At 35.6% G+C, this 13,298-nt stretch overlaps 1 protein-coding gene across 4 annotated transcripts in view; it reads left to right on the top strand.

Annotated features, from left to right (window-relative positions):
- The first annotated feature begins 5,410 nt into the window (after positions 1-5,410).
- The window catches only part of LOC116845223 (collagen alpha-1(I) chain-like), a 9,747-nt gene continuing 1,859 nt past the window's right edge, over positions 5,411-13,298 (top strand). For 3 of the 4 annotated variants that reach the window (XR_004378216.1, XR_004378217.1, XM_032817650.1), the window contains exons 1-5: positions 5,411-8,029; positions 8,335-8,458; positions 8,590-8,648; positions 10,817-12,047; positions 12,519-12,889. Coding sequence is in view for 2 of the 4 variants with exons in the window: in XM_032817650.1 (XP_032673541.1) it covers positions 7,937-8,029; positions 8,335-8,458; positions 8,590-8,648; positions 10,817-12,047; positions 12,519-12,865 (1,854 nt within the window). In the remaining 2 variants the exon portion in view is untranslated. The remainder of the gene's footprint in view (positions 8,030-8,334; positions 8,459-8,589; positions 8,649-10,816; positions 12,048-12,518; positions 12,890-13,298) is intronic. The other variant, XM_032817651.1, reaches the window with a different exon arrangement.

Here is a 13,298-nt window from a genome sequence, read left to right as displayed (position 1 = left end):
AATATATAAAAACGAATGAGCTCACGAGAAACGGTAGGACAGGCGGTAAACAGCTGATTTCGAGGCGGAGTAACAAGCGACACGTATACTCCATCTCAAAATCAGCTATTTAGTTATCGTTGCTAAGAGATGAGTCATTTCTTTTATACACAGAAGCCTGTGCCTACCGCTTCTCGTGAGCTCATTCGTTTTTATACATTTTAATAGAAAAGGAGGAGGACGTACTAGGTGGCGGCGGGACGCCGTGCGTTCGAGATCTGCGTATCTTTTCGTTCCAGAGAGAGAAAAATATCGAGAGCGCGCGGTTTTGTTAGGCCGGAACTCGAACCCGGGTCTTCGTTTGCCGAGCGACTGCTCCACTAGTAAACCACTGAGCTACCTGACGCTCCACGCTCACGACACTCTCCTTTCCCTAGATAACGCTCAGAGATGTTGTTCGGAAGCGACATCTCTGGCGCGATCCCGAGCGCACGGCGACTACAGAGAGAAACAATGTTACTGTACCAAATCACATCTTCCTTCTGTCCTGAGCTTTAAAATGAACGTTGTTCTCTCTTTATCACTTACCTGCGCGAATATTTCCGTTATAATATTAATAATTTCTCAATGTATAACACGTAATAGTTCGATACGAAATTATACGAACTGCATTAACGTTATAACATTTCGAACTGTAAATAATAAATGCAAATGCGGTTCTACAATTAGTCAGAACTGACTAGGCGAAGCACAAAATGATCATGGATCTTTGTCTTTATTGACTATCCAATTTAGTCGGCCAAATCTAGAGATGGATAAACTTCACCAACTGGCTGTTTTTAGTTTTCAGTCGCCAGTTCGGTAGAATTAATCGCAGGTTCTCCTAATACATATGTATTTAATACTGGATATCACGAGCTTCTTTTTTCTCTTCTCCTATGCATCATCGTATAATCTAGCAAAGTCCGCTTGATCGAAGTTATGTAATCCTAGCTTATTTTGCAAACGGAAAACGAACAATATCTATATAACCAAAAGTTCAACAGAAAATAAGACAACATAAAATTCATGTAAAGACTGTGTTCTCTGCAACATATACAATCAGTGATTGCAACACTATTTTGTCCTTGTATCTCACCGATTATCCAAAAACCAAACTAGTAATAGTAGTAGTAGTAGTAGTAGTAGTAGTAGTAGTAATAGTAGTGAATAATATTCTAGTAAATAGTAATTAACAGTAGTAAATAGTAATTAACAGCGCTACATCTATGTTATAACTTGCATATTGTACTTGCTTGCTTGCTTGCTGTTAGATTCAACAATGTAACTGTTATGTACAACATATGTTATAAAATTTAGAGATAGTAAAAGTATTATTTTGTACATACAAATTGCAGAAAATTTATATAAAACAAATATTTCTTTTCTGTTTTTAATTGACATCTCCAAACTCCATATTGAACTAAAAATAAACAGAAAAATGTAGCTTCACGATTTGTTTTCTTCACGGCATTAAGTTAATTATTCGAACCTATTAATGCAAATTGCAATCGTGACTATCAACATGTTAAACCGGTTTAATAAAAATAACAAGATGCTCTTATAAATGCAGCGACGCGATTCTGAGATTCAATTTAAGTCGACTTGTCGAACCACAACCAAGCGAACCGCTTAGAACAGTATCAAAATGAAGTTTTTGATTTACAGTCTTTCGATCATTCTCCTCATCGCAGCAGTATACACTGTAAGTAGCTTATACGTAAATTTATGAATATACTATAGTTTAAAAAAGAAAGATTAATATCCAGTACTTTGCGCTATTCGAACAATTCAGATTTCAAGATTATATTTAAAATTACTCGTATCTGAAGATCTTGACAGTTTATTCGTACAACTCAGTTAAATCTGAAAACACCGACAATTAACGGTCTACTTTTATCAGATAACTCAAATGTGTGTGCAGCATAAATAATACTATGCAGCATAAATATCTAAAAGACATCTTGGAGATGTCTGAAAGATATTCTGCTTGTTTTAGATCTTTTTAGAATCTTCTTAGGATATATTTCAGACATTCGTATTGTTTGGGGAACGAGTAAAGTGGCATGTTCTTGAAAAAATATGTAATGTGTGAATGTATGTGTGTGTGCAAGAGAAAAATGTTTATTTCTTTTTTCTGCTTTTATTCCATATCATTTACAGATATTAAGTGTAACGTAATAAATTTGAGTAACTTTTATAAAAAATTACAGAGTCATTTTGTTATTAGTCGTTCTGACTGTTTTAATATTCTATTATTTAGAAAATGCTGGAATCGATGACGAACTCCAAAATGTCAAGAAATATAGAATCGATTGTAACATAATCATGTATTTTTCTTTCTGTATTCTTTGTACATATAAGTCTTATGTAAATGTGTTGCTTTGTTTTACCAAATTTAGCGGAAAACCTAACCACGCATAGAAATCTTTGTGCAAACTTTTCCAATATTTCTAAGCTTCTCTAAATTCAGATGTAAAGATAGCAAAGTTATAGCATCGTTTTTTTAAATCTTTCGAGCGAAGTAAATTTTTGCGTTCAGTATATATAAGCTACAGATGTTTTGTATCAAGTGAATATTTTAACTGACAACGTTTGTAACAACGACAACGTATTTATAATATAAGTATTTTAAGAGATTCTCTTTTCCTTAACATACTATTTTTACCTTTCTATCTTTAAAACAATACAATAGTATTAAGACTCTGCTATCTCCGCCTAGAGTCAGAGTTGATAGTGGCGCCTACCAGTGTCGAGAACATAAAATAATCGTGTCAGGGTAGCTGATTGGCTGATACTCTGCCAGGCTCACGCTAGGCCTCGCTTGACATCTCGAAAAATTACTTGCATTTTATCGCGTTATTTTTCAGTTTCTCCGTAAAGTGTGTATATTATCGTAATTTTCATAGCCGTAAAATGTACAGCAAACTCAGTGATACTGGTGATACATTGTGAAAATCGAGAAATTAAATGTGTTCATACAGGCTGGTATCTCAGTTGCCAAACCACCGTAATAGCCAAAAAATATAGCATTATTTCAAGAATTATTTTACGATGCTACGTGATATATCAGTCAGATATCAAATTTGCTGTACTTTTTATAGGTTTCAGGAATAGGAAAATATTTGGTTCTTCAGAGAAAAGTAAAAAATTAAGCAATAAAATGCAGGGGTTTTTCGGTATGTCATTTCTCGCTTCTGACGTCATCAAACCAATATGGCAGTCTTAGAGATAGCAGAGCCTTAAAAACATTTGTTTATTTTGTAGACTCCGATTGCACAAAACGCTGCGCAGCCAGATGCAACGTTGCCAAGTGCGCAACGAGCACAGGAAGGTCTTGGGGTAAAATATACATAAATTATCGAAACATTTACAAGTATATCTTCTAATTTCTTGTAATTACAATAATAATTTACAGTTGGCCCAAGGAATTCTAGAACAAATCAAAGGCTCTATAGGACGTTTAGATAAAATAAATCTTAAATCAGGACCTTAAAAGCATTAAGATTCCTCTTCAGCAAGAAAATGGATTATGGAGTATATACTGGGAAAATGAATTGCATATCTACAAGGATCGGAAACAAGGATAAAAAATCTCTAATGCGTATTTACACAACACATGTATCCGAAAATGTCTAAAAAATATCCTTTAAATGTAAAACAATGTTTATAGCTTAGTTTTATTAGTGGAATATCTTCTTAAGTTCAACTTAACATACTATAAAAGTTTTATTGGCATTTTATTAGCTACATAAAATTTTTAAATTGTCATTTTGAACTTGTCATTTTAAATTTAACTAAATAAGGATAAGATTCTGAGAACAAAATGTAAATATCAGGAGCAAGTCAGATCCAATGAGTAGATGTATCAATGAAAGTATCGCAATACAAATATCACATAAGATCATATATACAGTGTCCGGTAACTCGCAGAGGAGTCGCAGTGTACAAGTAAATTAGGTCAAACTGAACAAAAAATTCCTTTATCATTTTATGAACAAAAGCGTAAAATTCTAAGTTACTAATCAAAGGAGATTCATGAATGATTACGCGCCATGCGGTAGATCAGCGAACTGACGGCAAACTGCTTAGATTTTTCATGATTTTCAAAATTTTGCGTACCTCACCCAGCGAGAAATGACTCGTCGATCGATGTCGAAACAATGTCGAATCGACGTCGTTTGACGAGTCATTTCTTGTTGGGCATTATGATGCTTCTATCTCCTTTGAAATGATATACTTTACTAGCATATCTCCAATAAAACGGTGAACTTCGTTTACTTCCCTTGGACGATAAATGAGATAGTCGTATGTTATATTTGAATTGTTGTCTCTTTGTTATTGCTAATCAGTCTTGAGAAGAGTTAAAAAAAGTGATAAAATCCAGCAGCTTCCTCCCTCAACTCTCTTAAAGTAAATCAGTGAATAGCTACTAATATCAGTTATGAGTATAGCATTGAGCACTTTCAGTGCTATATTTATAACTACAATCAGTGTATATTCACTGTTTTCAGTAATGTTTGTCTAATTAATTTTAAGAGAGCACTTTCCCATTCTAATAAATGGCCGTCTCAGAAGAAACTTTATTTTTATTTGCGTAACAATCTGTTTGTATCTCAATAATTATTTAACGTCTTGCTTTTCAGCATATTGTCATGCATGATATTAGTTATTATTATAACTTTAATATGCCTAATTTTCCTTTACACTGAAGAGAGTCTAAATCTAAAGATCCGAGATTGAAATGTACGTATATATTATTTTAACTCATACGTATATTCTCGTAACACTATCTACGTTGATCCTGACTTTCCTCTGATATTTACCCGAGTAAAAATTTAGTTAGCCTACCTGAATCAAAAACTAGTGACTAACTAGCACAGATTAAATCAAATTTTCCAGCTTGTTGCTAATTTGTTACTGGTCGATTATTCACTGAAATGTTGGATCGGATTTTTTATTTGATCGCGCGCGCGCGCGCGCGTTATCTAATATATTACATATAAAACTATTACATATAAAATATAATAGAGTAAATGACACTGTCTATTCTAAAATACATAATCTAGCTACTATATCACTATTAACATTTTAAAATTAAATAGCAAATCAAAATTAGGATTACGTTAATTTGATAAAAATCTCAAAAAAGCAAAATTAAACGTTACATTACTTATATTATTAGCAACCACTTTATTTGATGATTTCTCATTTTGTAATCCGTCTCTAATCCGACAAATTAAATCACAAATACTTTTACATTACAAAATCAAAATAAAATAATAAAAAAATAATAAATATATATATAAATATATACATAACATATACTATATTCTTGTATTTATATGTAAATGCTTTTCCTTGATAAAAAAAAAAAGTAGTTCATTGTTATTCGACTTCAATATTACAATTATAAAATTTTATTATCGACATGAAACAGTTGGTTTTCTATAATAAAATTACGCATTGATGTTTGGGTGTGCTAAAAAAATTTAGAAAAATTTATTGAAATATTTTTTCAAACGCAACGACCTACAAAACTTGCTTCCATTAGCCAATCATATCGCACTATAAGCTTGCAATGTAAGCAATATAATCTTGCCGACTATTATGTGTGTACGGACTTCAAAATATTATGGAGAATGAGTGAACCACCTACCAATAAAATCGCAATATTTGATAAAAATATCAAACCAACCGTCGACATTGACGGAGGGGACTTCATAGCAACGGAATGATTCTGAAACTCAATGTCACTTTACATTAAAACTTGCTAAACACCAAGCAACTCAACTTGCAAACTACAAGTGGTTTGGCCACCAAAAAACAAACCGCTCAAAGAAGGATCGAAATGAAGTTATTGTACTACGGTTTTCTAATTATTCTCCGCATCGGAGCCATACACGCCGTAAGTAGCTTACACGTACCTTTATAGACATATAATTATAAATTTTATATAGTTTAAGGAAGAATTAAATTAATGTGTCTAGTAATTTTGTGCTAATTATAAAATTCGAACAGTTCAAATTTCGAGACTATAAATTGAATGTGCTAATAAGTGATCAAATAATCTTGTCATGAAAATAAATTAATTAATAATGTATGTTAAACTAAGTGCACACAATATTAAATTTGTTGGAGAGGTTGAACATTTGAAATTCTAACTGCATTATATTATATAATATATTATATAATATATTATATAATATCAAAGCATTATATAATGTCAAAGCATATATAATCTTTAATCAATTATTTTTTCCATTCCATTTTAGAAGATATTGTTATAAAATTTTTATATTTAAGACAATATTTCTTAAAAGCTATTTACTTGATTACAATAATCTTACTATATAATTCATAAAATCATTACTTGAAGAAAATATAAATAGTACAAAATTGCAAATATAGTCATTGTCACTCTAGTCCTATAGTCAATGTTATTTAGAATTATAAGTAATTCGAACCTTGTAAATATGTTAATATACCTTTCTTCTGTTCTAAAACTTAAAAGGAAATAATTATTCTCTAGGTTTAATTATTCTCCCTCTCTCACCGATCTGCATGACAATTTTCACTACAATTTCTCAATAATGCTCTGTAATACGCAATAATTTGTAATATGAACTGCATATTATCGATATATTATTTCGAGTTATGATCATTACGCAAAAATCGGTTTAAAAAACTGGCCAACACAAAATAAAACACAAAATAAAAAAAATCCAAAATAATTATGGATCGCCTTTATCGGTCATCGCTTCATTTCGTTAACCAAATCTAGAATTGGCCGGATATTTCTACGAACTGACTGCTTTGAGTACGGATTTCCCTAGAACATATACCATATCTCGAGTTTTTTCTACTTTCTTCTTTTGTATTGTCGTATATTTTAATTAAGTTAATTTTTATTTTTAAAACATTCCTTCATATATTTCAAGCAAGAGTTGCGAAATTTCCTTTTATAGAACATACTACATCTGTTCCATATAAAATGTTTTATTGTAAAAGAATAATAGAAATTAATTAGTTAAAATTAAAACAACTCACTCGTTAGAATAACATTTATTTCTAAGTATTTATGTGTGACGTCAAATATATAAAACCTACTTGCTACGTTTAATAATCGAATGGCAAGTAGATATCAATCTAAAAAAACTCCACAAAAACAGTATTAAAAATTCGACGATCATAGTTATGAAAATCCTGCAACCATCAAGGTAAACGTAAATAAAGTTGAAACGACATCTGCATAATGTGTGTTTAGCACACACGCACTAATATGATTTAAAATTCATTCACAATTGTCGTAACGAGAAAAGCATTTGTCGGAAGTCCTCATGTAAGTCCAACTTCACAAAGATCAAGGTGTGATCTCACATAGCTATTAATATCGACTACTTCCTGTTAGCTATGGAAAATCACGCAACGTAATGCGAGAAACTCGAGCGTGTTTACGAGCAGTATATGTCATCATTCTACGTTCAATCCTTGATTCCTAGATTTATATTTTTTTTATAAATTTTAAATTAATGGAAGAAAACAGCACTGATTAACTCGCACGTAAACCGACCGTCACCATAACAGCGCATAAAATTAAATATAATTATTTGCACAATGACAAACAGTTGTAGTTTATTATATAATATACTTGAAAAAATTACTTGAGAAAATTATTTATTTCTTTATTTATTGATATATAAAAGTTTGTTTAGTTCAATGTTATATTTTACGTAAATTACAGTCTAAAGTATATACTATTGAAATTGTCATCTAAAGAAAGAATAAAGAGAAATGTAAAGTGTAAAATGATACTCGAATAATCAACTAATATACTGGATTGGATAATTGAATAGGACGATTCGATAACTGATCCGGTCATGACATCACAGTGCAGTTTATATAATTCTGTTTGATAATGTGCCGTCAGTATTCCGTAAGTCGTGCAATCGTTATGTTGGTCATTTTACAAGATCAACGTACATCGGTTTTACAGATAGCCACTTTCGAGGTACTTCTATTGCTACATATTTTACCTTCTTTCTCTCCTCATCAAACACTCTTGGACACAAATAATTTGAAAGTGAACGAGACTTAAAACAAAAACAAATTACTTTTACAAGAATAAATTATTCTTAAAATCAAACGCCATCAATAGCGTCGCGACGTCAACGTTATTTTATTCCGAGGAATCAAATAACACATTGCACACCGGATATGAGTGATTCTTCTCCACAATATTGAGCAATTAGCGAGATAATCCATTCGCACAAAAAAAACTCATTGAAATATTAGTCATCTCAATGACTTCCACAGAATAACACACGGCTGGACTCTGTTCAAACTAATATGTTTCCACATCACGGTTCAAGCAGGCGAAACAGGCGGTTTTACGGCAAACGATATGGATCTCGTCGAGCATTACCCCTACCATCAGCAGGTGAGTAAGAGATGCCTACCGATCAGCTTGAGAAATCACTGCCTACCTGCCTACCGACCTTGGTCCTTCGTCAGTAAACGCGAAGATGTCGTTTGACGTGGTAGCTAACTATCTGTTTATCATTTGCGTAGCTTTTGCTAACGGGATGCCGCAAAACAATGCCGCGACATCTCGGGAGAATTCTGGCTCGGTAAGTAAAACATTCGGTGCATGTTACTTTGTTGTTATTATTGCAATATAACACAAATTTTCTCAAGTTTCCTTGATCTCTAACAAAAACGTTGACACACAAGTGCAATTATTTATAAAGTAAAAAGTTAAGACAAAAAAAAAGAGAAGATTTTTATATAATTTTAATTCATTTATATGATTTTTATTTTAATTTTATTATAATAATAATTATAATTATAATTTTATTATAATAATATGTATCAATATAATTTTAACATATCAAATAAGGTAATGAATTATCCCGGGTTTGCTTTTTCAGGCAAATTAAAACATTTGTATTTTTAAGACGTTATAATTTTATGATACAATATGTGTACAGTTTTGATCTGCAATCTTCCATCGTCCTCTGCACTGTGTTTCATAAAATTATAGCAACATGAAAATACAATTGTGTGTTTCCTTTTACCTGAAAAATTCCAGATTACTTATTATACAACCCAATAAATGCTATTACTGTTTGCATAGATGCGATCTCGGTTAGGCTGTTTTTCATGGATAAATAAATTTACGTTATCTGCGGTGCATTAATATCGCCGAGATACTGTAACGTTGTACAGGATGAACCGAGGATCATATTATTACATGTTTTGTACATTTAGATGATGAAACGAGAAATGGCTTCTCGCTGAACGTCTCGCACACACATTCGTTGTTCGTATGTCTAGTAGTTAATTACGGATACATTGCTAACAGATAACGGTCAGGTGTATGATGAAATTCCTAGCAACAAAGACTGCTGAAATCGCAAAGACCGTGTTAATATATTTACTCAATATAAGAACTTTATTATCCAGATTCACTTATTAATATAGTTAACAAACAATGTTTGTTATTACCGAAATAACCTATCATTCCTTTTATGGCAAAATCTTGTCGGCCAGTGTTATTATTAAATAAATATGAGTATTTTTATGAGTCTTTTATAATATTGTATAACGAAACGATAATAGCAATATTACTTGTATAGAATATTAACGTAAGTAGTCTACATTAAGTCCTGAATTAATAAACGTGTTTGGCCACAGATTAATATTATAATTACAAGCTAGATCGTATTCCGCGTAACTAAGGTGACTCGAGCGTCATTATGAGTGACTATTAAATATAGAAATAAAAACACGCGAGAGAATTCTGTGCGCGCTCCAGAAAGGCAAGGATTGATTCTGATTGGCCAACTGCTTCGAGAGGAGAAACACGCGAGGAAAAGTTACGGCTTATGTTGGTTAGATAATCGCATATTTTGACTTCTGTGGCGAGAGAAAGGTTCGCGGAAACGTTAATACGTAGCACAAAATATAATTTATCATCGACGTCGTGCAGTTACAACATAATATACGTTATTCTAAACATCTGCCCTTTACTTATAAGCTTGGAATGCAACAAATTAAGAGAAAACAGTAGCAAGTGTACGGGTAACATTTTATAGTAATGATTATTATAGGTCTTTATGACCAAGGAATATATCATCATTCTGTTTTAATATATTATCCTTTTGTATCATACGTATTATTTGTATTTTGAGTACAAAAGTTATATACTACTAAAAATATATTAAAATAATGTATTAAATGTATTATAATAACGCATTAAATGTATATATTATTGTATGTATATATATTTGTCCTTCTAAAATATTTTACTATATTATCAAAAAATTTACTATGTTTCCTTCCTCCTTTTAACTAAATAAATTATAGCTACTATTATTATATAGATTTTTATTTTGGGTCTATTTTCACAATATCCAACGTAAAAATGCCCAAGAGAAATTATTGTATCATGCAACGTTACGGTGACTAGTTTCGAAATTAGCCAGAGTACTGGAACATTAGTGATTGACGAAACTCACGCGTGCAGAGTTTGAGAGAAAAGTCCGCACTTATGTCTTGCAGCGGAGAATAGACCGGAAAAAGATTGAAATTGCATTATCAACCACAATTTAGAGACGGAACCCGCAGCTAAAATAAAGAAAAAATAAAAAAAAAAAATAACATTGACAGGCTCCGTGCAATTGCGCGAAAAGTTGTTATTTACGCAATATAACGTGCAATTACTGTCCCACTAATTCTGCCGAGTATTTTCAATCGTGACGGACGGGCTTAATTCCCATTGAGTGTCCTTCCGCAGCTGCCATTTTTGCAATTCACTGGCAAAGACATCCGAGTGAATCTCGCTGGATACCACGCCGAAGCTGGTCTTGGAGGCCTCCTAAGGGACGCCGGAAGACCTCCAGGTGAAGGCCTCCTAACGGGCGCCGGAAGACCTCCAGGTGAAGACCTACGGGGGGACGCCGGAAAGCCTCCAGGTGAAGATAGAGGGGGCGCCGGAAGGCCTCCACGTGAAAGTCTCTGGGGGGGCGCCGGAAAGCCTCCAAGTGAAAGTCGCTGGGGAGGCGTTGGAAGGCCTCCAGGTGAAAGTCTCTGGGGGGGCGCCGGAAGGCCTCCAGATGAAAGTCGCTGGGAGGGCGCCGGAAGGCCTCCAGGTGAAAGTCGCTGGGGGGGCGCCGGAAGGCCTCCAAGTGCAGACCGGAAGGATGCCGGAAGGCCTCCAGGTGAAGACAGAGGGGGTGCCGGAAGGCCTCCACGTGAAAGTCTCTGGGGGGGCGCCGGAAGACCTCCAGGTGCATACCGGGGGAGTGCCGGAAGGCCTCCAGGTGAAAGTCGCTGGGAGGGCGCCGGAAGGCCTCCAAGTGCAGACCGGAAGGATGCCGGAAGGTCTCCAGGTTCAGGTGCCGGAAAGCCTCCAGGTGCAGACCGAGAGGGTGCAGGAAGGCCTCCAGGTGAAAGTCGCTGGGGGGGCGCCGGAAGGCCTCCAAGTGCAGACCGGAAGGATGCCAGAAGACCTCCAGGTTCAGGTGCCGGAAGGCCTCCAGGTGCAGACCGGGAGGGTGCCGGAAGGCCTCCAGATGAAAGTCGCTGGGGGGGCGCCGGAAATCCTCCAGGTTCAGGTGCCGGAAGGCCTCCAGGTTTAGATGCCGGAAGGCTTCCAGGTGAAAGTCGCTGGGGGGGCGCCGGAAGGCCTCCAGGTGAAAGTCGCTGGGAGGGCGCCGGAAGGCCTCCAGGTGAAGACCGAGGGGGCGCTGGAAGGCCTCCAGGTGAAGACAAAGGGGGCGCCGGAAGGCCTCCAGGTGAAAGCTTCCGGGGCGGCGCCGGAAGGCCTCCAGGTGAAGACCAGGGGGGTGTCGGAAGAGCTCCAGATAAAGACCGGGGGAGCGCCAGAAGGCCTCCAGGTGAAAGCCTCCTAAGTGGCGCCGGAAGGCCTCCAGGTGGAGGACTTCCTGCAAGCGTAGGTACTCCATGGGTTGCACACGCAGATGCTGGATTAAGCAGTGAAGCAAGCGCAGAGAACGGCACTGTCGGTTCGTATTAGTAAATACGAAGAGAATGTAATAACTTATATATATAGAGGGTCCCAAAACAATCTTATTAAAATTATTAATTAAAGAAGATTGTCGAATAATCACTTACGATAATATATTAATGTTATTTAATTAGTAACTAAAAATCTACACAATTATTAGGAAAAAAGTAAGAGAACTTTTGTTCAATTTAACCTAATATATAAGCACACGACAGCAGATGTCGTTGTCATTATTATTTTTGTTGTATTTTTTTAATTCAAAATTAGAATATTTTTAATTCAATTCAAATTTAATTTATAACCACACATCGCAATTCAATATTACTGTTTTCTTACGACTGTGTTTTTCGTTTTCAACCAAGTAGTGTCCTTCTATGGATAAATAAATAATAATCATGATCGTCGTAAAAAGTCGAGTCGTTGCGAACATTGACGCAAGTCAGAATCAGCGAGAAGAAAATGATTTCAGGCGGCGGACTGTACGCTCTCGCTGGTCTCGGCCACGAAAGACCGAGGGCTGCGGCCGGCATCGGTGGGAAACTGGACGGCAGCGGACGATCGTTGAACCCGATCTCAGGTGGCATGTACGCAGGTGCAACACCGGAAGGCGGACCCGAAACCGGCGTGTACCTCGGTGAAGGAGACGGCAAGGATGGTGTCGAGTATACGGTATCAAGCGACGTGCCGGTCGATGCGTCCGACGCGATTCCACAACCAGCTGGCACGACAACGACGAAAAAATCTGACGAAAAATCCGCCGACACAGACGAAGGCGCGGATGAAACGAAGCCGACGAGGATCCGCACGAACATATAGATCATACCGAGGAAGGAGAAAGAGGTTCCGTTCAGTGCAATTTAACTTTAGGTCGCAGAGCCGCTTTGATGAAAGATAAAATATTATAATTTTCAAATACGGTATCTAAACGAGAAATCGAGAAACGCGAGGATGTTCATTGACAGTCCACTAACTCACGTTCTATAGTCTTGTCGTAGTGTCAAGAAAATGATGGTAGTCGTAGTCTCGTTAAGCTCTTGTCGATCAGTTACACATACAGGGTGTTCAAAAAGTCCCGGACCGGTGAAATATCTCGAAAACTAAGCATTTTAGAAAAAAATGTTTCAGATAAAAGTTGTGGCGTTTAAAAAGATGTATTTACTGATCACATCAGTTTGACCTTGGGTTGCGTAGCGAAGGTCAGGTCAAGGTCACATTAATTTTTTTAAATGGAACATTTAAATTTCATATG

This window comes from Odontomachus brunneus, unplaced genomic scaffold (genome assembly GCF_010583005.1).
Source record: "Odontomachus brunneus isolate Ranch 3 - 2012 unplaced genomic scaffold, Obru_v1 Obru_scaffold_050, whole genome shotgun sequence".
Classification (NCBI taxonomy): Eukaryota; Metazoa; Arthropoda; class Insecta; order Hymenoptera; family Formicidae; genus Odontomachus; species Odontomachus brunneus.
The sequence above is the reverse complement of the archived record's forward strand: the minus strand, read 5'-3'. Positions and strand labels throughout refer to the sequence as shown.